At 45.5% G+C, this 25,920-nt stretch overlaps 1 protein-coding gene across 5 annotated transcripts in view; it reads right to left on the bottom strand.

Moving 5' to 3' along the window:
- The window catches only part of FYCO1 (FYVE and coiled-coil domain autophagy adaptor 1), an 80,899-nt gene that overhangs the window by 51,781 nt on the left and 3,198 nt on the right, over window positions 1-25,920 (bottom strand). For 3 of the 5 annotated variants that reach the window (XM_021934486.2, XM_021934484.2, XM_021934487.2), the window contains exons 2-7: window positions 14,992-15,165; window positions 11,718-11,824; window positions 9,867-9,992; window positions 6,002-6,108; window positions 3,820-3,963; window positions 23-113 (exon numbers count right to left, since the gene is read on the bottom strand). In XM_021934486.2, coding sequence (XP_021790178.2) covers window positions 23-113; window positions 3,820-3,963; window positions 6,002-6,108; window positions 9,867-9,992; window positions 11,718-11,824; window positions 14,992-15,046 — 630 coding nt within the window. In that variant the 5' untranslated portion in view covers window positions 15,047-15,165. Of the gene's footprint in view, window positions 1-22; window positions 114-3,819; window positions 3,964-6,001; window positions 6,109-9,866; window positions 9,993-11,717; window positions 11,825-14,991; window positions 15,166-15,663; window positions 19,481-19,541; window positions 20,972-25,920 lie in introns of those variants that run through there. The other 2 variants (XM_017955504.3, XM_021934485.2) reach the window with 2 other exon arrangements.

The raw sequence follows: 25,920 nt of genomic DNA, 5'->3' as shown, positions 1-25,920 counted from the left end.
TTCCCAGCCTTCCTGGCCTTACCTGCAGGTAGCTGCTCACCAAACTGCTCATGCTGGAGCTGCGGCTAGGGGGTTTCCACAGGTAAGCAGAAGAGCCAGTGGCCAGTGTCCTCCTGTGGGGCCACAAAGCAGACATACCTGTATTCACAGCAGGAAACCTACATACATGGAGGCCTTGCTGGTCACCAGGCAACCAGGTGGTGGTAGGGGGCTGCCTTCCCAGGTAGAACGTAAGGAAGTCAAACCCAACAGATTCCACCAAAGAGCACAGCTACACTGGTCTGTAACAGATGAACTCCATGGCTAGAGTTTTACCATCATGGCTTTCCTCCCACTGCCAGAAAAGAATTACGTGAACATGTATTTCCCGATATTTGGTTTAAATTTTTCTTGAGCTTTTGGTGCCTGCCTCAGTTTGTCTGCCAGTGAGGAACAAGCAGCAGTCAGTTTGGTAAATAAGAGTCACACTGTGCTTGGGGGCTCAGCTGCTGCTCTGCATGACACAGCAACAGTGTGGCTGGGAGGCCTGCTGCTTCTAGGTCACATAACCAGGCCGGTCAGTGCAGATACCACAGAACATTCCCTCATCATGAAAAGTTCCATTGGATAGCATTGGTTTAGAAATACAAAGGCATGTGTGATAACTCTTGTTGAGCAGGAACCTAAACATATTTTTACTTCACCAGAATCATCTCCTAAATCTAAAATTATTGTGTTTTCAAACTTAGTCTCCACAACCCAGCAACTGCCCTTTACAGTATCTTCCCTGAAGACAGCCACACAGGTACATAAGGAGACAGTGGGGATGCTCTTGGCAGCGCTGTAACTGGAAAAAGGGAAACCAAACAAACTCTACACTGCTAGGGAAAGAGATACACTATGGCTTATTCACCCAACAGAATTCTCTACACCATGGGTTAGCATTCTTTTTGGTTTTTTTGAAAAGGGCCAAATAGTAAATATTTTGGTCTTGTGGGCTATATGGTCTCTGTCACTCAACTGGCACTGTTAGCATAAAAGCAGCCATGGACAACAGGTGAATAAATGGGCAAAGTTGTGTTCCACACAGCCCTGGGGCTGTGGTTTGCCAACCCAACTCTATACTTACAGAACTCCATGTATAAACAGATACAAAATCTCAAAAACAAGGCAGAATGAAAAAAGCAGGTTGCAAAAGGACAGCTATCACATGATTCAACATGTGTAAAATTTTAAAACGTTTACAAAATAAAACTATATATATACTATATAAACTATTTACAAATACACAAGTAATAATGAAAGCAGAAGATCTGGGCATGAAATGCATTGATTATAGGGCCATGATTACTTCTGAAAGGGGAACAAAGGAGAAAGGATGGCAATGGGGTGGGGCTTTAGCCGATCTATAATATTTTATTTATTAAAAAAAGTATCAGATGTAACCAAATCTCCCCACAAAAGCCAGCTTGACAGGGGCTCCCACTGGGGTAATTGGATAAATGGGATAATTTAAGCTTCAAAATAAGTAATGACAGTGACAGAATGTAACCTATTGAATAAAGTAAGAATCCATGAGTCAATACTGCTATGAATGAATAAATGGGGAAAAAGAAAAAGATCTTCCTTACAGTAGAATGCCAACTAATAATGTAAAAGAAATAATGGAGTTAGAAAATCACTCTGGTAATGATGATGGTAATAACTGCTTCAGGCAAGAATTATCAAATGGTATTAAAACTAATACAGGACAGATTTAAGAGAAAAAAGGATAATAATGTAATTGCAACATGCCTTCGCATAAGATACATATTCATTACAAAGGAAGAAATAGTAACTTTTGGAGAAACTGGGCAAGCACCGCGTTACCCAAATGACCAGGATTAACCTCATTAGTAGTGAAACAAATCAACACTGTGGGCCTCCAGATACAGTGTGCTGACAAGACAACAGCTGAGGCATTCCCGCCAAAAACACTTAACCCAAATCCAATAATGAGGAAACATCGGTCAAACTCAAATTAAGGAACATTTTACAAAATAACTGGCCTGTATTTTTCAAAAAGTAATCCCAATGTTATAGAGACAAAAGCCTAAAACTATTTCAGAATTAAAGGGACTAGAAACATGGGCTAGTGCTAATATGTGATCTGGGGTTGGGTCTTGGATTATGAGAGACATTATTGAGATAATTTGTAAAATTTAAATGAGATCTGTAGATTAGATAGCAGTATTGTATCAATGTTAATTTTCTGACTGGATTAAAGTAATGGCACATATACACCATGGATACTATGCAGCCATAAAGGATGAGTTAATTGTCCTTTGTAGGGACATGGATGCAGCTGAAAACCATCGTGCCATAAACCTCCACAAGGAACACTAAAACCAAACACCACGCATGTTCTCACTCACTGGGTGGGAGGAACACGAACAATGAGATCACTTGGACTGCCGGAAGGGAACATCACACACGGGGGCCTATCATGGGAGGGGGAGTGGGAGGAGGATTGCATTGGGAGTTATACCTGATGTAAATGGCAGTTGATGGGTGCTGACGAGTTGATGGGTGCAACACACCAACATGGCACAAGTATACATATGTAACAAACCTGCACGTTATGCACATGTACCCTAGAACTCAAAGTATAGTAAAAACTGCACTGAGTTATATAACAGGATGTCCTTGATTTTAGGAAATGCATAATTAAGTACTTAAGAGAAAAGAAGATCAAGTCTGTAATTTACTCTCAAAAGGCTTAGGAAATAAATCAACATGTAAATAGAAAAAATGATAAACAATTATAGTAAAATATCAATAACTAGGGAATCAGGGTGAAGGACAGATGAGTACTTTGTATTATTTTTGCAACTTTTCTGTAATTCTGAAATTATTTCAAAATGTGAAAGTTTTAAAAAGAATATCTGGGCCAGGCGTGGTGGCTCATGCCTGTAATCCCAGCAGTTTGGAATGCCAAGACAGGATTGTTTGAGCCCAGGAGTTCAAACCAGCCTGGGAAAGATGGCAAGACTCCGTCCCTACAAAAAATAAAAAAAAAAAAAGGACACCTCAATATGGCAAAATGTAAGCTATTAAATCCTGGTGGTTTGCGTGTGACTATCATATTCACCACTTCTCTCTGAAGTATTTCCTAATAAAAAATACAAACGTTAAATTTTAAAAGCCTTATAAACAGAAAGCAAAACAAAACAAAGAATGCTGGACTTGATTTTAACCTAAGTCAGGTGTTCCAGGCCTGCTGCCCACCAGCTGGGTGACTTTGTCAAGTCCCCTGATCCTCTGAGCCTGTTCCTCACACCTCCTTCCTGGAGCTGATGTAAGGACTCTGGTGGTATGTGAGTGCCACACTGGTGTAAGATATGGCTGGCTTGATGGCCTCAGAAAATAAAGAAAGAAGAAACAAAACGCAGCAACCTTTCCTGCAACCCTTACGTGGACGAGCTGTGGCTTTTACTTCCTCTCCTACTGCTTAGGAGCCTTCTGTAGTAACTCCATAAGAACAGGCAGGGGAAAAAGCCCACTCCTCCCCCAGTGCCCATAGCAACAAGTGCCTTAAAAAAATTTTAAAGCCTTGGCTTTTGCAGTATGCATCTCCACTGACTCATGCCCTGGCCAATTAGGTTGGTTTAAGGTTGGAGCCTTCAGATGTTATTGTTAGTCATGATTCAACAAAGTCTGTAAAAGGAGCTGGAATAAGAGTTGAACAGTTTTATGTAATTTACTGAGCAAGCAAAATTGCTTTGAGTAGACTGGTGGCAATCTTCAAAACTTTAAATGTCTCTTTTCCTGTCTTTTAAACCAAGCAATCCTTCAAAGTACCTGGCAAATGTTGGCCAGGCAGCATCCAAGTCATAGCCCCTCGACGCCAGGTCAAACTGAACCTCAGTCAGCTCATACAGTTGGCCCACAATGTCCGAGCTCAGCTTTGGCTGCAGAAAGGGGCTTCTTGCGTAGTACCAGTCACTGCAGAAAAACACGTCAATTATAAGAGTAATAAAGATAAAGAATGTGTGAATTTAATCAGTCCTCCCACTGTGGCTCTGCCTCATCGAATTCCAACTCAGGTTATTAAATTAAAAGACACAGGCACACAAACCAATTTCATTTTCATGGTAGAAGAACATAACTCTCAAATAAGCTTGCTCTTCTTCAAAGAAACTACTGCAATGATCTGGATGCTTGTTCATTTATTACATATATCATATCTACTTCTCAAAAAGGATATGGGAACCTTAAATGTCAATTATTTGCCAAGGAAGGGCAATTGTAGGAGAAAGAAAACTTATTTTTTGAAAGATAACTTTACTTTCTATTCCATTTTCAGAACTCAACATGGGACACTAAACTCAACTGCTAATTTCTGTCCAGATACCAATTTAAAAGCCAAGGAACAAATTATTCAGAAATGTTTCAGCACCATAAGACAGAGTGAGAAAAAATAAAATAAATGTTATCTGCATTTTGAGGTAGTGGTTGTTTCATTTCAGGCAAAGTAACAAGAATTTTAAAAAGATGCATCAGAACACAGTTACTCATGCCTGTAATCCCAACACTTTGGGAAGCTACGACAGGAGGATAGCTTGAGCCCAGGAGTTCGAGGCCAGGGTGGGCAACATGGCAAGATCCCATCTCTACCAAAAAAAAAAAAAATTAGCTGAGCATGGTGGCATGCACCTGTAGTCCCAGCTTCTCAAGAGGCTGTGAGGCAGGAGGATTGCTTGAACCCAGGAGGTAGAGGCTACAGTGAATCATGATTGTGCCACTGCACTCCAGCCTGTGTGACAGGTTAAGACCCTATTCCCCCTACTCCAACCCCCACCCAAAAAGAAAAAGATGGCTGGGCATAGTGCTTCACACCCGTAATTCTAGCACTTTAGGAGGCCTAGGCAGGGGGTTCACTTGAGTCCAGGAATTTGAGGCCAGGCTGGGCAATATAGTGAGACCCTGTCTCTACAAAAAGTAAAAAATTAGCCAGGCACAGTGGTAAATACCTATCCAGCTACTCGAAGGCTGAGGTAAGAAGATCACTTGAGCCCAGCAGCTTGAGGTTATAGTGTGCTACGATTGTGCCACTGCACTCCCACGTGGGCAAAAAAGTGGGACATTATTGTCTGTGAACTGTGATTAAGTCAAGCTGTTTATGACGATCTTCACCGAACATCTAAAACAAAACAACCTTCAAATCAAATATGCAAACTTTTTCAACTCACACCAATTCACAAGGCCTGTCACATGCATGAGAAATACGAGTACATCTCTATGCAAATCAATCTTTAAGGTGACATAATGAAACAAAAGGTTTTCCTTTGTAGTTTTTTTAGATTCAAAAAAAATTTGAATACTCCCAAAGGAAAGGGGCCAGGCAAGAGATGCTGGAAAACCCAAAGAGGTTTAGTTGTCTGGTACCTGATTTGCAGCTTCTAAGCTGATACCCACTCTCCCCATTATAGACTCAATCCCTGCCCCTCTCCTCCCTTCTCTCTTCCCTGCTGAGGCTTCAGCACTACCTGCACAAAGGCTGACTGTACACCTGACCTGAGCTCTGCAGTGGCCCCCAGTCCTGGCTGCCCACCACAGTCTCTGGTGTGTTCACTCAGTATGCCAGGTGAGGACCCAGGCTCAATAGTGTTAAAAACCCCACAGGTGATTCTGCTGAGAGGCCAAGGCTGTAACCTGACTGTCCAGTAGTGCTGGCACCAAGGACATGCCGTCCACCAGGGAAAATGTCTGGTATCGGGAGTTAAGAGAGCAACGGCTGAGGCCTAGAGAAAAGCATTAAGCCCCTCTAAGCCTCAGTAACCTATAAAAACTCAGTGCTACCTGCCCACATGTGTCAAGGACTTTGGGAGGAGGGGTGGAAGACAATGGTAGATGTGGAAGGAGTCTGCAGTGTCACGAGGGACACAAATGAGCACTATGTTGCAGTTGTCATTATTATTAATGAACTTGAGTTCATTTCTGCATGGGATGGTGCTAAATCCCAGCCCTGTCCTGTATTTACCTGGTCACTTTGGTGTTCATGAAGCACTGCTGTAAGGTGTCTGCCAACCTCTGGTGCACCAAGGAGTAGCGAATAAATGCTCTTCCTTTCCCCAAGGATGTTCGGAGCTGGAGAAAGCAGATTACATAGAGCCAAAGAGCTGTTAGTCTAACTCCAAATACAGACCTGGTCTCATAGATGGCTTGTGAAACACAGATACAGGGCAAACAATGTCACCCAATTTTACCCTACACGTTGTCCTTCAAAGGACACAACACATTTGATACTGTCACTGCAGAGAGTAAGGCTTGAAGTGGGCGAACTACTTGCAGGCCTTCATCTGAGAATAATCTGCAGACTCCAGCAAACATATCATGGAAGATATATTAACAAGAGGCTTCCAAACATCTGTGGATTCTATTGGAATGTCACTTTCCCTCCTCTGCTCTATCAGAATCTCTGGGTTTGCAGTCAGATAGGAAACCAAATAAAACTCAGTTTTATATTAGAGTAAAACCTGGAGGTAGGTAAATGAAGGACTTCTCACACCACAAGTCAGCTTGAGGAGGAAGAGATGGTCTCAGCTCAGCTAATGCTGGTTTGTTTTTAAGGTGTGTGGGGAACAGGTGCAGGGGAAGGGCCTAAAGGCTTGGCAGAAATATGTGCAGAAGGAAGAAGAGAGGGACAAAGGCAGAGGTGCGTGCATGTGGCCATGTAACTGCCTCATCTGTGTTCCATGAAACCATCAGTAAAATCTACAAGTCTGCCAACGCTTTCCTGGTTGGATTTCCTGTTCTTTATCAGATATGCCAAATCACTACATTGAATCAGAAGGAGCCCAGGGGTGAGACCAGGGGTGTCTCTAGGCAGCCCAGTCACACGGGGCTAAGGATAAAATGGATATGGGTCTGTCTCACAAGTTTGGCATGGATTGCATAGGAAGGCCCAGGTGTAGGTCTGTCTTCAAAACCTCTCCCCACAGAGCTTATACCTAAAAACCAATTCAGAGGAAGGGGAAGATGTGACTGGAGCTGTTTTGAGGCTTAAATTCACACCACTCAAAAGCTTGTTGTGATGGAGATGGGATATGTTGGTCAGAGACTCTGCCATGAGGCCGCAAAGCAGGGCTCTGTCAGCTGGGAGCATACAATGGCCAAGGCGGAAGGAATAAAAGGGACAGCCACAGAAGACACTTGGGCAAGTTTGCAAATTAGGATTCATATTCCTGACAGGTCAGCCCAGAAGCTCAAGAAAGTCGGCAGGAATTCCAAACCTCCTGACCTACCACATGTGCCTGCTCTCTCAGGCGCTGGCTCTGGGTAGGGTAAGCTGGGACCAATACCCTCCCGACCCCTTCAAAGGCCAGAAATATTTACAGTGTGTATATGTGATGAGGGAAGGGGGAGCAGTGGTTTGCCAAAGAGGGTTCCTATAACCCATACTATTCAGATTTTAATTCCGACACTATATTGAGTCACTATCTGACTCCAAACCCCTATATTTAATGCCAGTGCTTGAGGCTGTACCACATATTTCCTGACTCAATGGGGTAAACATCCTGGCATATAGCACCTTTAACTCAGAGCTATATTTCTTCTTACCGCTGACTCAAGGAAATGATACCATATGAAGTAGTTTTAAAAAACAAAAAGGTGTTAAATCTTTTTAACTAGAGAAGCTGTAAGACAATTCCCCATGTGTGTTTCGGGTGCAGCCAGGACACCTGGAAGTGAAGGCAGGCAGCAGCCTGGTTTATTGGCTTTACGAAAACCACCACGACATGTCTGCAGATAGACGATCTCAGCAGATTTGCGGGGGAGAATCTTGATGGTATATCCTGTCTAAATCACTTTTTTTTTCACATATATATATATGGAGCTATTTGTTTTAAAAGGTATTTTTAGAGGGTATTTTTAGAGGGAAGGGAACAATAGTTCCTTTGTACTACAAATCAAAATGCTGCATGGTCTTTTTATGTTTTGAGATTATGGATCCGCTTTCATTACCTAATTCCTTAATTTTTTTTAGCTTCTAATCAGAACCCACATACACTATCCTGAGAAGCAATACAATGGCAGCAAAGGACAGGGAATCTGCAGGGTACATGAGAGCTGATTCTGCTTTAAACCAGGCCATTGTGCCATGAACCCGACGCCGAGCTACACCCTCATCACAGTGAAGCACAGTCCAAGCTGAGCCCATACTGAACCACCAGAAAAGGTTTCTTAGAACCTTCACCTATTTTAGCCTAAATAGCTGCCTCCTACCTCAAAGGGGTCAGAGGGGACCTACAAATGCTTCTTATCCATTAACTCTTACCCTCTCAGTTAAATACCCAGATGGCGACTTCATTATTAAAATTAACCAAGTATCCAGCAACTCACTTAGCCTAGGGATGTTCCAAGCCATTCCAACCAATGATGCCCCAGAGAGCAGTCTTCAACAGAGATGAAACAACTGGACCCTATGGGAAGCAGAGCCTATGCCAGCCACTAAAACACCAACATTCATGCAAGCAAGGAATGCTTTCTGCTTCTAGAAAGCCAGTTTCCATGGCTTCAGACTGTCTAAAGATCTGTCTGCATTATGAGAAAAGAAGAAGAAACTAGCCAAAAAGTAGATGTGTTTTAGCAAGCATTTCATAATCCTGGGGAACGGGGATTAAAACTAAATTTATTTCCAGACTTCAGCTGTCCAAAGTCATAAAGTGAAAGGCTTTAGTTGCTCTGATGCAGTGGCTGAGGAATGAAGAGAGGAGAGTGACAAAGAGAACCCCTTTCACATTTATGATGCATTAAAATTAAAATACTGCTCTACCTCATGGACCCAAGTATCCCACCAGACCTTACAAGACTCATCCACACTAACATGGACATTAAAGAAACTCGCAGAACCAGCCCTTTAGAGCCAGGATCCTTCCTCGTCGTCTCAGATGTCAGAGGGTGCAAATGGTGGGAAACGTCCAGCCGTTGATGCCAGCATATCTAACACTGTCATTCTCTATAAGAAGAAAGTCATTCAGCTCCAGCTGGCATGGTTGGTGAGGAGCCCTTCCCAGAATACCTAAGGCTGTGGTATTTGTGGGCAGCCAGCCAAGCAGCAGGAGTGTTGACTTTAAAGTGACTTCACACTCTACTGAAGAGATACTGAAAAGAAAGAACAAATGTACAAACCTCCTGTCTCAAATCTAGGGGTTTACCTGCTCCCTGATATGCAAAGTTCTACACTCCTGGATGGACTAGGCTGATGAGAGAGAAGAAAGATTCTCTGAGGGTTGAGGGTGGAAAATAAACAGAGAGTAGAGTGTGAGTGTGTATGTGAAGTATGTGTGTGTGTTTGTTGTTCTGGAGTTTTGTAAAACAGCAAAGCCATGGCATTTTGCTCTTGAGGGGCTCAGAATTGAATGTAGAAAGTTGGCATATCACTATTTCAAGAAATGTTTCTTAAGATCCCACATCATTCTCATTTCAAATCTAAGTTTCCTGGGCAAAGTGTAGGGAAAGCAGCCTAGCAAACTCTAAAGAACTTTATCTCGGAAAATAAATTTTTTAAAAAGATGGAGCCATCCTATGCTGTACACCTCAAGGGCTACCATTAGCAGACTTACAATGTATGTGAACAGGCCACCCTGTTAAGTAACATGTGGGTTGTGGCCTAAGGTACATTCAGGACTCAGCATTCTTCCTCTTGGTAAACACTCACTGAAGTGGTTTTCCCAAGCTTGAGCCACTGCAACAATGAGCACTGAGTATACCTGGACTAGATTTCTTTACCACCCTTAAACTCCCACTTCCTCATTTAGCTGTCTGCAGCAAAGGTCTCTGCAAGATCTGCTTTAAGCAGACAAAAGGAAGACACGAAGTTGTTGGCTGCTTGCTCTGCTTACCTCCGAGATAGACTTGACAAATCGGATCCCATCATTGGCTCCTTTCACCTTGGCCAGGCAGGCACAGAAGTAATCCCAGTAGTCCTTCTTGTTGCCCAGGAGTGTGGCCTTCTCTTTCTGATCAAACTGGGTAGGGAAGGGGACAGGGAGAGGAGGTCCAAACCCACTGCTCTTCATCCCAGCATTTAAATGATAAATAATAACAATAGCTTCTTAGGTGCCAGCACTGGGTGAGACCCTTTATTGGCATTATTTTTATTTATTGGCAAATCAAGGTGTGTTAATACCCTGTTCATATAGTGGGTGGAAAACCACCAAATTTGTTATTAACAGATGAGAAAGAAATACAAGAAAAGAGTCTTAGCCAGGTGTGGTTGCTCACGCTGGTAATCCGGCACTTTGGGAGGCCGAGGTGGGTGGATCACCTGAGGTCAGGGGTTCAAGACCAGCCTGGCCAACATGGTGAAACTCCATCTCTACTAAAAATACAAAAATTAGCTGGGCGTGGTGGCGGGCACCTGTAATCCCAGCTACTCGGGAGACTGAGGCAGGAGAATCACTTGAAGCCGGGAGGCGGAGGTTGCAGTGAGCCAAGATTACACCACTGCACTCCAGCCTGGGCAACAAGAGTGAAACTCTGTCTCAAAAAAAAAAAAAAAAAAGAGTCTTAAGGGCAATATGAAGAGTGTTAACTCTGCTTCGATTTAGGGAAATAAGGTAATGACATTTTATCCCAGTTACTCAACTCTTAAGTTTCAATATCATTTAATACACCTATAATAAATTTAAATAAATGTCAGCTCTGAGTCATTTCAAATTCAAAACCAAAATGGGCTTAGTTGAAAAAAAGAAAGGCTCAAAAACATTTTTACAATGTTAAAGAGCCAGTTGAAATGGCATGAGAGAGGCAAGTCCTTCAGCACGTTAGGGGCCTTTCCTCTAGTGGGCCCACATACTACGTGCTTTGGTGGGATGTGACGTTGCAAAATAATGGTGTTCACAGTGATACAGGTATACCTTTCTTTTACATTTTATAGCATTTTTTTCTGATTACAGAAGCAAGATATGCATATGTTATTAGGGTATCTAGATAAAACAAAACACAAAAATTGAAAAAAATTTAACACCTAATACCACTACCCTAAAATAACTTCTAGATGATTTCCTTCCTGCCTGTTTTAGTTGCATGCATTTTTCCACATCTGCAGTGTTCGTTACATCAGCACTTTTTGGGCTAAGCAGGGATAAGAGTTATACCATCAATATGTTAAAAGAAAATATCCTGGGCTGACCCCAGAGATTCTGATTCAGTAGGTGGGGGTGGGGACCAAAAATATACTACGAATAAGCTCCCAGAGGATGCTGATGCTGCTGGTCTATGGACTGCACATTGAGTAGCAAAGCTCTAAAACAGAAGCCCATGGATAATCTTTAGAGGGTCCACACACTCTTAGAATCTGCCTGCAAAATGTGTGATTGTGTATATACATACACGAATGTCTTTTTGGGAAGACTCTATAGCTTTCACTAAACTCCCAAAGGGGTATGTAACTGTCCCAAAGTTAAGATCCTTGCCATACAGTAACCTTCTGACCTACCTTACAATGACCTAAATCTCTAAAGGATGTTCTTGATTCTCAAAGCCATCCTAAGGGGCAACATTGCAGTTCCCCAAAGGATCACACTTGGAGGATTGAGCTTGCACTGGGGACTCCTCTGACTTTCAGTCTAACCACAAGGGCTTACTGGCTCCTTGGGCTTTCTGAACCATATCTTGAATGCTGATGAGTCACCCAAGAGGGAGAAAAGAGATACCAATGCAAAAATCAACACATTACAGGCGTCACTTACTTGCAGGAGATACTCAAGTTTATAAGAAAATTTATGCAAGCTGGTGCTGTCATCCGTGATGGGTTCCCCCGCTTCCTGAAATTCTTTGCTTAGTTCTGTCACAGCATCTTTAAGACAACAAATAGGAACATGTAACCAGATAGTGACTAAACTCAGAAAGAGAAGCAGGAATAACCCAGGAAGCATGAGGAGCAAGTGGTCAGTGATACAAAGCACCTCTGAAACATAAAAGGGTATGTAAGTATCCATGAGATATAACTCCAAGTCAGGGAGTGTTGAAATGTCCTGAGAGCTCACAGATATTTTACAATGCTTGTTGACTGGGCACATTTCTTGTTTACCATTGTCTGTCCACCACCCAGGGCTAGTAATTTGCATATAGTAGCTGGACAACAAATGTTTGCTGTGTGGATTAATCATTCAGTCCCTGAATACTGACTTCCAGAAAGCTTTATGTTTATCCTAGCCATATTTCAGGTTCTTCACTATAACCCTACTGCTCATTATAGCTAAGTGCAGGATCAGAATACCCAGTATGTAAAAATAATAGTAATGATAATCACAATTCCAACAATGACAACCGCACCTGCTTCTGTTAACTGAGTGTCCTTGAGGGGCTAGGCCTTTACATGTATTTTTCTCATTTAATACGGCATTGAGAGGCAGGGATTGCCTTATTTTGATGAATCTAAGATGCCATTAATTATAAGATACATCCCAGTTCCATAGCTGTTAAAATGTCAAAAAAAAAAAAAAAAAAGTACAGTTTAGAATCTATGAAGTCTGCTATGATTATCCCCATTTTGCAGATGAGGAGTGTACACAGAAATCAGAGCAGTTGGCCAAAGAACACGGGTAGCAAACAGCAGAGCTGGAATAAGATCCCTGGTTTTCTCAAGAGCTTTCTAACTCCAGAGCCCACCTCTTAACTTCTAAGAGAATTTACCTCCCTGTGCGGAAAAGAGGAAAACCCGCCTTTGACTCTCACTTACTACCTCTGCTGTGGGACAGAGGGACTATCGAGACACTGGATTTGGTTTAGATCCTGGAAAACATTTCCCCAGTGGAAATGGTTGGGATGTGCTTGACAAAACGATCTGCTTCTCTGGCAATTCTTAAATTTCTAACCCCTGCTCCCGAGAACCATGGTTAGAAGCAGACCTGTCCAGGACTGAAGCTAAGCCTAAGATGGCTGAAAATGTCGTCAACACTGACCCCTCAGGCAAAGATTAGCAAATGGTGGAGACAGGTTCTTGGGACTGATGCTTACAAGTGACAATTGTCCAGCTGTACCTTCCTAGAAGTGTCTGCAATGGCTGGCACTGACAGCCAGTGAGCCAAGGGCCTGGGAGAGACATAGAGCCTTCCTCCTCAGGTCAGGTAAACACTCGCAGCCTCATCTGGGAACTCCTGAAACTTTGAAGGAGGAGACTCTGGACATGAAATATGAAATGTTCAGCTCTAATCTCTGATACTCTAAATAATATTAGCTTTACAGGAATTACTATCTGATTCTTTGAATAATCTTGAGAAGTGGGTGTTATCATCACACCCAGCTGGCACATGAAGGAAGCAACGGTGTGTTGGAAAGGTGAATGGACTTGTCCAACATTTTCCAGAGTTAAAAGAGAAGCCAGAAGCTGAGCACACCCCTGCCTGACTCCAAAGTCCTTGAAACTGCTGTCACCAAGAAGGTAAGTGGGCTGCCCTGCAGAGGAGTGAAGGCTGTGTACCACACAAAGACGCCTCAGTTAAGGACACTCCACTCTCACGGTAGACGCTGTAGATTTGTACGCTTATTAAGACATTTACCAACAGATCAAAGTGGAGAGTACGGAGAAAGTGGCATCTTTCAAGAATTCCCATTAAAGTGCTCTGTGGCCTGTGTAAAGGATGTTGAAACCAACCCAGGATATTGCGGGTGGCCAGATTCAGCTGGTACATGGGACAGGCAATGGTCTAGATCAGAAGCTTTACCTGAGGTCCCCTATTTCACCCTCTTCCCTCCCAATAAGGACCTCTAGGTCTCAAAGATATCCTCAAGAACCAGATGTTGAAACACAGAAAAGACTGCCTACTTTATGGAGAGACCTCTTAAAGCTACCGGCAAACTCAGATTTGCAGAGACTGGCATTTTACTTTCTCTGTCTCTCTGCGTAGATTCAAAAAAGCATCTAATGTCTTAGCTGAAAGTAGACTAGAGTGGTTAGGAGCATAGACTGATGCCAGGCTGTTGGTATAGAAAGAGCCTGGTGCCCACAAAATGCCATGTAATTCTTAGCTATCAGAGGCACAAGACACAGTAGACACAAGATTAAAAGTTTGAGAAAGTGTTTTTCATCTTGCTGACTTTAGAACTTCAGAATGAGAGCTGCATTGTGGACGGGCTAGGCCAATGGCTCCTGGCATGGGAGATAACTGCTGGTAGTGTCCAAGTGGTTAGGAGCCTGGGCTTTTAGTCTGTCAGGAAAGTGTCACAGCAGACTCTGCAGGCATGGAGGAAGTGGTCAGCTTCAGACTGTGTAGTATCAAGCGTCCTGGAGCTCCACATTGCTTAAAGATCAGCACTGGTGATGAGTGGGGACGGAAAACAAAAATTCTGACCCCTGGGACAGCATCTGAAAGAGTGAAACTTGGAATTTGCAGCCAAAAAGAAAACAGTCCGTTTCTCCTGAGTCTATGAAGCTTTATCTGCCCCTTCCTCTGCCTTGCTTTTCTCCAGTGAGATAAGGGATTCAAGTCACAGCCTCTCTCAGTGGACAATGCTGAGCTCAGGGAAGTCTGGGAGGCAGCAGGCCTGGACCTACAGTGCATCCCAGGCAATGGGCCGTCTGCCAGCCAGGACCCGGTGGGGCAGTAAAACAAGACAGGTGGGTCTCTGTCCTTCCTGCACAGTGGGAGAAAGAACATTCTTTCCTAAAGCAGCCAACTTCATCAGCGCTCAGAAATTTGGGATTTAGCCAAAGACTTAACAGGCAGCTTGAAAACACACATATGTGCGCTAATGGAAATCAGACCCAGTCCTGGAGCAGGGTGTATGATTTTGTTTACAAACTGGCTTTACAGTCCTCTGAAAGGAAACCAGGCAAACTTTCCAAGCCTTACACAAGGCGGATATTTGAGTCCCAAATATTTCAATGTGATGTGACCTGAGGACTCCAATTACTCGTGGTGTGAACAAAAATGAAAGGGTTGAGTTTCAACTGGCAACAGCAAAAAGCCCTGCCACAAGTCCCTCAAAACCAAACTCAGTCTGCCCAGCAACCTACCATACCTTGCAAGTCTCGGATGATTCTCTGGAGCTGGCTCTCTGCATTGGTGGAGGCCATGGTGAGTTTGCCTTTCTTGTCTGTGTGTCTCCTGCTTGGGTCCGGAGGAAGGAGGAAGGCTCAGAACTCCGGCCCTCTGTGGCTGTCTGCTTAGCACTGGTCAGACTCCATGGTGGCACCTGCACAGAGGAAGAGGAGGCCATGGAGGAAGCAGACACAGACACAATTTAACAACAATATTAGAGAACTCTGCTCTGGGCAGAAAGGTCCCCCTATCTGGGTGTATTCCCTCAAGAGGAGGGCTTGACATTTCTGTGTGGGCCTTGCTCTCTGGGCACTCTCTGGTTTGTTTCTGACACACTTATATTCAGACACAGTGACCTGATTTGGGGCTTAACAAGAAATTAGATCAATCATATTGCAGCCTATTCTTTCTGAGCTCACTGTCCATTCACCGTAGATAGGACCGCCTTACTTTCCTTTAAAAAGCCACCCAGTGGCTCTCTCCACCTCCTTATACCAAAGGCTACACGGAACCAGTGCAGCCCAGCTTCAGACAGCTCTGCTAAGCCTAAGGATCCCCATCTCCCCCACACACTCTCTAGCCTTTCTTTCTCTGAAGAACGATCAGTCTCTAGCCAGTTAGTGCTAGTGGGGGAGAGGATAAGGACACATACCCTCAGAACTTCTGGACCAAGGAAAGCTGGGCTTGCCTGGCAAGGTCCCCTTCGTTGGGAGGCTTGCAGCCTCCAGCTGCCCAGAGTCCAACTCAGCCTGGCTGTGCAGATGCTGCCTGGCCTTCTCTCCAGAGGCCTGCTAGCCCCTGTACCAGGCAATGGATGTGTCTCTATTTTTAAGTTTGGTTCCAGTCCTCTCCCAGCTAGTGAGTCCTGAGTTATCAGCCCTACTTGGGCAGCTGTTGAAGTGATTTAACCGTAGGGCTGAAGGCCAACAGAAGTTAAAGAGATGTGAGCACACGGGAAAGAGGTCTGGACATGCATCCGGAGATTCCTACGTCCTTTAAGAACCTCTCATTCTTCCCTCAGATATCCAGTGCAAAGTTGTAATGTTTCCTGGCAAAGTAGATAGCAAGGCTAGAGTTGGCTGTGGCGGCAGCCAGCACTAAATGAGGGTCTATTGCGTGCAGGGCTCTGTTACGGGCTTTACACACAAGATCACTTTTAATTCTCACAATCACCCTGGTGGCGCAGATAACATCATCCCTGCTTACAAAGGAGAAAATGATGCTCAGAGGAGTCATGTAACTTGTTTAAGGCCATGGGCCAGTGAGGCGAGGAATCACAGGTTTGAACTCTGGTCAGTCTGATTTCAAACCAGGTGGTTTTTCCAATAAGTCCTACTGACTTTTTAAGACTGAGCCATTGTCACTACAGCAAATGACCAACCACTTCCACCGGCTCGAGGTACCACCATGAACTCCAGTGTCTCCCAAGCAGTGTGAATACTCTGAGTGTTCTAACACATGCCACCTCTCACTCTCCCACTGCCACCTTGCCCTCATGGCTCCAGGAGTCCAGGCAAGCAGATCCCGGCATGGAAATCACCCCAGCCACAAGCTCCTCCAAATATTTACATAAGGATTCCTGCCTCTGCCCAAGGAGAGAAGGGCCTATCACAGGGCGGAGATAACTGGAGCCTATTTTTAACTAACTAGCCAATGTAGCTATGACTCAGTGCAAACAAGGCCCAAAGAGGACTTCTCTGGCTTAGGAGGAAGGAAACAGACATATGCCTGTACCACAGTCCCAGGAATTCATGAGCCCCAGAGAGAAGAGCTTCAGGGCAGCCACAGAGAACCCCCCAAACCTCCCAACAAGTGTTGGCACCCATCCATCAGGGACACCAACCTGAGGATGGGAGTGCTTTATGAGAAGCCTACCTGCCCATCCCTGGGTGTCTCTCCAGGTCACCAGCTGAACACAGGGCCTGAGCAGGGACCAGCCAGCGCCCTAGAGAGGGCCAGAGAGGATAAGGATGTCCACTATCAACACACAGCTGCCCCAGCACATTCCATCAAGTGCCTACTATGTGCAGGCTGGGGATACAGAGGCACACAAGACACAGTCCATCCCTGGAGGAGCCTGGCTACCCATGAAGGAGACAGATGGAAGAATATCACATATCCAGATACAGTGGAAGAGGCCCACATAGAGATATGGATAAAAAGGCATGGGTACTCAGTACTGAGAAGATATGAATTATGGGTATACAAAACATGGAGGAATCTGAAATGCCCTGTGCTGAGTCAAAGAAGCCTCTGAAACCACTACAACTGTGCAATCCCATTTATATGCTATTCTGGCAAAGGCAAATCATTAGGAGAGAAATCACATCAGCAGCTGCCAGGGTCTAGGGGAGAAGGGAGGGTCTGGCTACAAAGGAGCACAGGAAAATATGGGGGGCAATTCTGTTGAGTGCCTTGATTACAGTGATGGTTACATGGCTATATGTATTTGACAAGCATATACTTGTCACAACTCATATAACTGTAAATTATATCTCACAAAACAGCAGCATTTTGATGAATTTGTAAAAAAAAAAAAATGCAATGGGATCTGAGAAAGGGAAAATTTAATTCAGCTTGGGGAAGGGAGAAGTGGTAGACACTCTGTGATGGCCAGGCCTAAAAAGTGAACAGGCGGTCACTGGAGAGAGCCAAGAAGGAAAGGAAAGGCATACAAGAGTAAAGGCTGTTTCTCTATCTGCACTCCTCTTATTTGGCTGCTGCCAACACAGAGGAGCTTGCAGTCTCTGAGAGAAATAATCCTGGAGGAAGACGACTAGAGTGATACCCTGTGAGTCTTTAAATGCAGCCCACTGGGTCTGTGTGTACACTTCTGACCATGTCCGTGGAGAGGGCGGAGCTTGGGAAGGAGGTGATAGTAACAACAGATCCTGAGTAGCTCATCCAGGCTGCGCCCAGGACAATGAAGGAACCACACAACCAGCTGGATTTTCTGGAAACCAGCCCTAACTGGAGTCTGGCAAGAGGGAAACAATGTCTGCAAACCAAAACCGGTATCTTGGCATCATGAGCCTGAACACAGATGGCAACACGCTCCTTTAAGACTTCTTGGTGCTTCGGTGACACTGCCCTTGTGTCAGCCCAAGGCAGGAGACCTTCCTGTCTGACCTTGGGAGTGTGCTCTTGGCTGGTATCAAGTTCCCAGGTCGTGGGGTGAGCTGTTCCCAGCCACTGATTACACAAGCTGATTTTCCAAAGAGGCTGTGTCACCACCAGCGTAATGCGCCCTAACAAACTGCCTGCCAGGCCTGTGGGGTGCAGTGGGCTTCCCCACTCTGGCTCTGGGTCATCACCTCACAGGGATTCAGGAAGTAAATCAGAGCTTCCATAGACAACATGGTCACCATGGGGATGCTATTTTCATGAACTCAGCATCTTCCCCTGCTAGATCCTCCATCTCGGTCTGAGGTCATTACTAACCAACAAAAGGCACAGAATGGGCACCATCTCTCTCCAAACATGGCCAACTTCCTTGTGTCTCTAGATAAGCTTGCCCTTTCATTGAGGGAATCACAGACTCCTGGCATGAACCAGCCTGATCCTGACATCTACAACCCATTAGCAAATGGCTCTCCCAACTCAGGAGACACTCAAAGCTCTGTACACACTACCATGGCTGCCTCAGCACCGGGGTAAGGACTCCAGGACTCACATACCTCACAGGTCCCCCAGTGGGCCGACCACCTCATAAACCCACAGTCCTCGTTGCACAACATGTAAAAACCTTCATTGCTGTCTCTGACAGGCTCTTTCAAGTATCAGAGAAATGAGTTTTATAAAATCTTTGGAAGCATTGAATTTCCTTGCCAACAACTCAAAATTATGTTTAAGCCTATCCAAAATGTCTGAAAACATCCAATTTTCTGATAAAGAGGAAAAGGGACTCAATGCATTTTTAAAAATCCTTATTTTTCACTTGGTACTAGTGTACGAGTTCCTAACTAAAGTGACCTAGATATCATTTTAGAGGTAAAGGACCTTCTCTGACCTCCAAGTGTTTTCTATACCTGCCCAGATGCCCTAAATGCCTTAAACAATAGCAACAGCAATTTAGTCAACTTAAGATACAAAGATGCTGACTGACTCATGTAAACATATTTACGCTATGATGCAAGTGACTAATACTCATAATATTGCCCAGAAACCGGCTCAGACAGCAGCAATAATAGCATCCGAGTAGCCATACAAGGAAAGAAGAATCATCAGGGGAGGAGGAGGTTGGAGGTGTGGAAGTCAACCTTTCTCCGCCTTTAAAATTTTGCTCCCAACACAATAGCTAAGGGCTGACCCAGAGAGGGCACCTTACAGTTGGATTCCACCCCCAGTCCCAAATAAGGAGGAGCCTACCAGTTGTAAAGTCTCCCTGACCAAGAAAGAATGTTAAGGACAAGGATGGTTAAAAAGGCAGAAAAGCCTTTCTGGAAGAGTCCATTGCCTAGGCCTGGCTCAGCACACCCAACGGCATCTAGCTAGTTACCACCTACAGAAAAGGAGGCACTTGGCTGGTACCTGCAGCTTCGAAGGCCTGGAGGTCCTGCTGGAACAGGGGCTGGAACAATCAGTGGGCAGGCAGACTGTCCTTCCCAGAGCTTCAAGAGGGTAGCTAGGAGAGTGCTCCGGAGTTTGCCAGAGGGCAGCTCAGAGGCAGGCATTTCAGCACACGCACATGAACAAAGACTTATTAGGTGACACAACCCTTTGGACCTATGATTAAAGTGTTAACCCACTGCATGCCTGGGTCATCTTTCCCAAACACTCCTTCTTGCTTGTCATCTTCTCTTTTTCTTAAAGGGAATGAGAACTTGAGGTTTTGCCACGGATTCTTGAACCTTCTCTTGGTCCCCTCCCTTCCACCAACAATAGCAGGTTCCTTGGTTGCTCTCCCAGAACACACACAAAAGGGCCAATATTCCAGTCCACGGACCCCAGAGAGCAGGGCTGAGAGGGTTCTGAGGGGTTGCTTTTGGATCTGAGGGAAGTCAAGTCTTTTTTTAGTGAGGTGGGCAGCTACTCAAGGGAGGAGCCACACCTCTGTACTTGAAGCTGTGGGGCTGAGAAAATATCCAAGAGGTGACAATGACAGGCATGAGAATCTGGACAGTCTCTGGAACAACTGCATCAATAATTAAGAATTCAACTGGTACATCTACTCCTGCCCCAAAGAATACAGGCCCAACCTAGGTGGGGAAAAACTACAGATCTCCAAAATTATATGCTCTGGGACCTCTCCTGACCCAAGCGTCAAGGGGGTCAATCCAGCCAGTTATGAGCTAAGAACTGAATCTCTGATAGAATATGACATAGCCACAAAACATGGCCTTGAGGAAGCAGCAGGTAATTTCTGTGTGCTAACAAACTGCCAGCCAGGTAAAAGGTATTTTTTGGCAGCACGATGAAGAGGCAAGTCTGAACCACGAGCCGGGGCTACAGCTGTGAAAAGGGGCGGTGGGTGGAGCTCTGACCTTTAAGGAACTCAGGCTCAGCGGGAGAAACAGATAACATATACCCCAATAAACTTACAAACAAGTAAGAAGGAGCACTTGAGGCCTGGTAAGTGCTTTCATGAGAACAAGTGAACATACAAGGTACCTCACTGTACTCTGCTCATGATTCTCAGCCCTCACTGCAGAGTCTCATGTTATGCTTCTGTGGCTTCTGGGGACATTTGGTAATTTTTTGTTGAATCTCTGTTCTTTCTACTTGTCCGTAAACTTCATTGCTGTTCATGATTTCCCCTAGCACAGTTCTAGCACATGGAGAGCCCTCAATAAATTACTGCTGAATGAATGAATGAATGAATTAGACAAAACAAAACACATAGATCCTTGCTCCACCAACCAAACTAAACTTTGAGGCATAGAAATGTACTAAGATGTAAATACTACTAATCTTTCAATGGTGGCAACATGAGCACTTTTTTTTTTTTTTTGAGACGGAGTCTCGCTCTGTCACCAGGCTGGAGTGCATTGGTGCAATCTCAGCTCACTGCAACCTCCACCTCCCAGGTTCAAGTGATTCCCCTGCCTCAGCCTCCTGAGTAGCTGGGACTACAGGCGTATGCCACCATGCCTGGCTTTTCTTTTTTTTTTTTTTTGTATTTTAGTAGAGACGGGGTTTCACTATGTTGGCCAGGATGGTCTCAATCTCCTGACCTCAGGTGATCCACCCGCCTCGGCCTCCCAAAGTGCTGGGATTACAGGCATGAGCCACCGCGCTCGGCCGTCATGAGCACATTTTTTAAAAAATTCTATTTCTCTGGTTTTTCAGTTTTCTTTTATTAAGCATAAACTATTTGTATGTTGACTAAAATAACACACTTAAAACACCACGTAGAAATTGTGAACATTATGTTTTAATTACTGTAAAAATATTGTGAGCTATTATTTCCAGAGTGAATAGAATAATATAATTCAGGGATGGATGAAGTGTGTCTACTCCACACTGCCTACCTAGCGTCTCTTTATAAACAGACCTCTGGTGTCCTGAGAGCTCAAGTGGCTGCTGTCAGACATCGGTACAAATCTCTTAACCCAGCTTGTGAGGCCCTTTACAGATGGTCTGCCTGACCTCGATAGGGATAGGCCCATCCTCTCTCTTGTCCCTCCTCCTTCCCTCCCTCCCCACTGCCTATGTTCGGGCCTCCCTGCGCTGCCCTTCTGTGGCTGGGCCCTGACTCTGGGGTTTGGATGCTCTGCTCCCTCTGCCAAGGCCATGCCCTGCCCAGCTCATGCTCCCTACACCTTCCTCTGGCCAGCTGCTCCAGTCTCTCTGGGTTTGGTGTGGACAGGAGGAAGTGTGAACCACAATTTGGTTCCTGAGGAAGCCTTACCACAGCCTCCTTCACCCCATCCTGGAAAATGGAAAGCACCGCCACCCTCACAAACAACCCTGCTAACCCAAACCTCCTGTCAGGGGGTGAATTGTGCACCCCACCCCACCGTATTCCGATGTTGAAGCCCTAACCCTCACACCTCAGAATGTGACTGCATTTGAAGACAGGGCCTTTAAAGAGGTAATGAAGATTAAATGAGGCCATGAGAGTGGGCCGGAATCCAATCGGACTGGTGAGTTTATAAGGGGAATTCTAGACACACACAAGAGATACCAGGGATGCACAAGCACAGAGGAAAGGCCACGTGAGGGCACGGCAAGAAGGCGGCCGTCTGAGAGCCAAGGAGAGAGGCCTCAGGAGAAGCCAAACCTGCCAGTGGCTTGATCTGGGACTTCCAGCCTCCAGAACTGTGAGAAAGTATATTTCTGTTGCTTAAGCCACTCAGTCTGTGGTATTTTGTTATGGCAGCCCTAGCTCCAATACACCTCCCAAGGCCCTTGTTTCTCCATTCCTGAAAGTGTGCATCTGACACCATCAACAAGGCAACCTGGGGCGGGGAGGTGCTGGTGGGCCTGGGTTCTGTTACACTTCTTGGGGAGAAGCATGACAACAGCAGTACCAGCCCGGGTGCAGAGGGCAGGGGGTGGGGCCATGCCACAGATGGGAGGGGCAAGCAAGACCCAGGATGGCTCTGAAGCTAGAGTTGGAGCAATGAGCAAAATATTTTCTTCTCTCTTATCAGTGGTAGCCAAGTTTTGTCAAATTGGACCCTATTTAGATTCTGGAATCAGACTAGTTACATGAACTTTCCATTATGTATTATGCAACAAATAATGCAATAAAGATCATGCCATGGTTGGGTGAGACCCAAGGTATATTTAGCTTACTCAATTATTTTTAGGCACTCTATCTGTCCTGGGGAAGTCATTTGACCTCTTCCTACCTTTCTTTTTTCGGATGCAATGTTGAGAAGTAAACTTCCTTCATGTGAATTAATTAAGAATCGCTACCCTTGAAGGAGGTGGGAAAGGGGGGTAACAGACATTCTCAGTGGCTAAGGCTTCTAAATGTCCCCTCCCTGCTCCTGACCAAGTCTACAGATACCCTGGAAAAAGCATCTGGGGCTGCAGAGTCAACTTCAGGAAATTCCTTCCAGCTCCATTTTAAAACACTGTTTCTGGTTCAGCTGTCCTGCCCTATCCTGGACTTCACATAGGGATTCTTCTCTTGGCCTTGCCCCCTGCATGCTAACGGTTTTCTTGGAATGCCTTTTTTGGTCCAAGCTTTTCTTTTGTATGCTAAGGACTTCCCCTAACTCGGTTTCCTGGGACTGGCCTAGGGTACAGCACTCTAGATTCCTGAGGTCGTTGGCCAGATCAGCCCTTGGGTCCCAGCCACAGGGCCACAATATTATACCCAAACCACAGATTCTCCTTAAGTCTTTCATCAGAACCACACTGATGTACACATCCTCCAAATGGCATCCGGCCTAATGGGAAACAGGTCCTTGGTGCCTTTCAAATGCCACAGAGACCCAAGTGAACATGAAGGACCACTGGAGGTTACTAAACCAACAGGCTGACTGGCTCCAATGTGAGAGAAAAGGGATAAAACTGCTCTTGCCCAACTGAGCACAGCTTCTGCCACCCTCCTCTTCTCAGAGCCATGGGGCCCATTTGCTCCGAGGCAATGGCTCTTATTATGGGGGTAGTACAGATATTTCAGCCACTTTTAGTGATGTGTCAACAAACAGCAAGAAGGTAAACAATATTTCCATAGGTAGACCCACAGAAACATTCCAATTCCCACCTATTGATTTATTTAATTGCTTAAATAGAGACTCTTATACCAATAAAGAGTTCTTATTTTCTTGAAACTGGCATTGAGATCACAAACAAAATACTATTTATCTTTTTACTAAGACAAGAACATAGCAGGCATGATGTGAGCAGATGTTGCCCTGATCATAATGGACTCATCTGTGCTCACAAGTTGCCTCTGTAATCACAGGCACCAGTTAATGACCCTTACCTGCTGCCTAGGGCTGCTTGCAGTGAACGTGGCCCCTAACTCTGGGTGCCTACCAGTGGTTTCCACCATAAGACCACAGCTAGACAACACACTTCCTCTGCCTCATGTTTAAAGACATTCTAGCCTTGACTCACCAAAGCTGTGTCTTTGGAATCTTCAGTAAACAAAAGTTACCTGTCAGCTAAACTTCTCCCCTAAAGGGAAGTAGGGTGGGTTGGGGTGAGGGGGCTGCCTTTTCTTGCGTACCTACTTCGTATGCTTGAGCCAGCAGCCCACAGCCTCGGTGACCAATATGGATCAAAGCTACCAGCTGCTCTGATCTTGCTCTGTTATGGGTGATTCCTCTCATCACAAACATCTATGGGGGCCATCCCCCTCAAAAAGGACCAGGTTAAAAACTTGGCTCCTGAAATTATATTGGTGCTCCAAACCTAGCCCCAAGGGGCAAAGGTCATCCAAACAACAGCTAAAGGATCACTGCCTGAGACTGCTACCAATCTCTAAAGTAACTGCAAAAAAAAAAAAATCAAAGTAAAATGTTAAGAATTGAGTATACGGATATTCACCATACAATCCTTTCAGTGAGTCTGTATGTTTATTTTTCTAATAAAATATTAAAAACAATTTAAAAAGTAAACGAAGTGCTACACAAAGATAGATACTTTGAACATAAACAGATAAACTCTATTTCCTAAAGTAAGAGCCTTTAGGAGAGATCCTATTAATCAGAGGAGGCTGAGATCCATCACTGTAACAATTAGCTCTTATTTCCGGGGTGATAATAACCACGTTGCACAACTAGTATGGGGCATTCAATGCTTTCAGAACAGTGGTAGTCACAGAAGGGAGGGTCAAGTAGAGCTCACTCAACAGGGGTCCACTTCAGAAGGTGGGAACTACGGAAAGCAGAAAACCTTGGCATGATAACTCCAGCTCCCCACCCCTCCCCTACACCAGCCCCCAACACCCTCCAGCCGCATTAGGCAGATGGCGGGGGAATTAAGCTTGCTGCCACAGACCACAAGTCCTGCAGGGGCAGGAGAACCGGTGAGCAGATTAAGCCCTGGATCCTCTGTCCCCCAAAAGCCCCTGACCCATTTCTCTGTTGGGAAAGGAAACTGCTGTGGTAAGACAGGCAGAGGGGCTGAGAGGCTCTGGCCAACACAGGCAGTTTCAACAAGTGTTCTATATATATATATTTTTTTTTTTTTTTTTTTCCTGGAGGGGACACCCAATGGGAACGGTGAAGAGTGACAGGGACATCAGAGAATACATGTGCTTTAACAGGGGGCCACGCGGTTAACGTGTCAACCACATGTGCTTTTCTTACAAAAAATAAAATTCCGCCATCCTCCCCGCTCCACACCACACCCCGCCAGGTTTCAACAGCACGGACTCTAGGCCATGAGTGCAGTGCCGCCGCGCCAGAGACAACAGGTGTTTCGGGAAAAGACCTCTGGGGGCTATCTCCAGACCCTGCACATGGGCACAAGGGGCAGTGGATAGTGAATAGGCCTTGGCCAAAGGATAGCCCGGGAAGAAAGAAGCATCCCTTCCTGGGAAGAGGGGAGAGATCCGAGCACCAGCGGAGCCTTGCAAAGTGAAGGTCTGGGCTGTCCCGGCCCAGGAGGGCCAGAAACTAAACTTCCTAAAGACCACGCAGGCAGGAACTCGGGGGCCTGCCCCATTCTGTGCTAAAGGATCCAGGCTTGTTCTGAGACGCCGCACGGTGGGCTCCTTTCCTTTGCGGCCCCTCGGCCGTCCGGGGTCTTGGAACTGGTGTTTGGGGTCTGTCTTTCTAACCGACCAACAAAGGCAGGCTGGGTGCCTGGGCCGGCTTCCACGGGCCCGAAGTGCTTCCCGGCCTGCTGGGCAAGGACTGGGGAGCTCCGGCAGGGTCTGAGGGAGACCTGGGAGGGGCGGGGACTGTAAGGGCAGCAGGTGACAAGCCGCGCCCCGACCGAAGCTCTCGGCTCCGGGATCGTGAGCGACCCAGGTGCCCCCAGAGTCCAGACGGTCTCCCGC

This window comes from Papio anubis, chromosome 2, assembly GCF_008728515.1.
Source record: "Papio anubis isolate 15944 chromosome 2, Panubis1.0, whole genome shotgun sequence".
In the NCBI taxonomy this organism is placed as follows: domain Eukaryota; kingdom Metazoa; phylum Chordata; class Mammalia; order Primates; family Cercopithecidae; genus Papio; species Papio anubis.
This window is presented reverse-complemented; position numbering and strand designations above follow the sequence as displayed.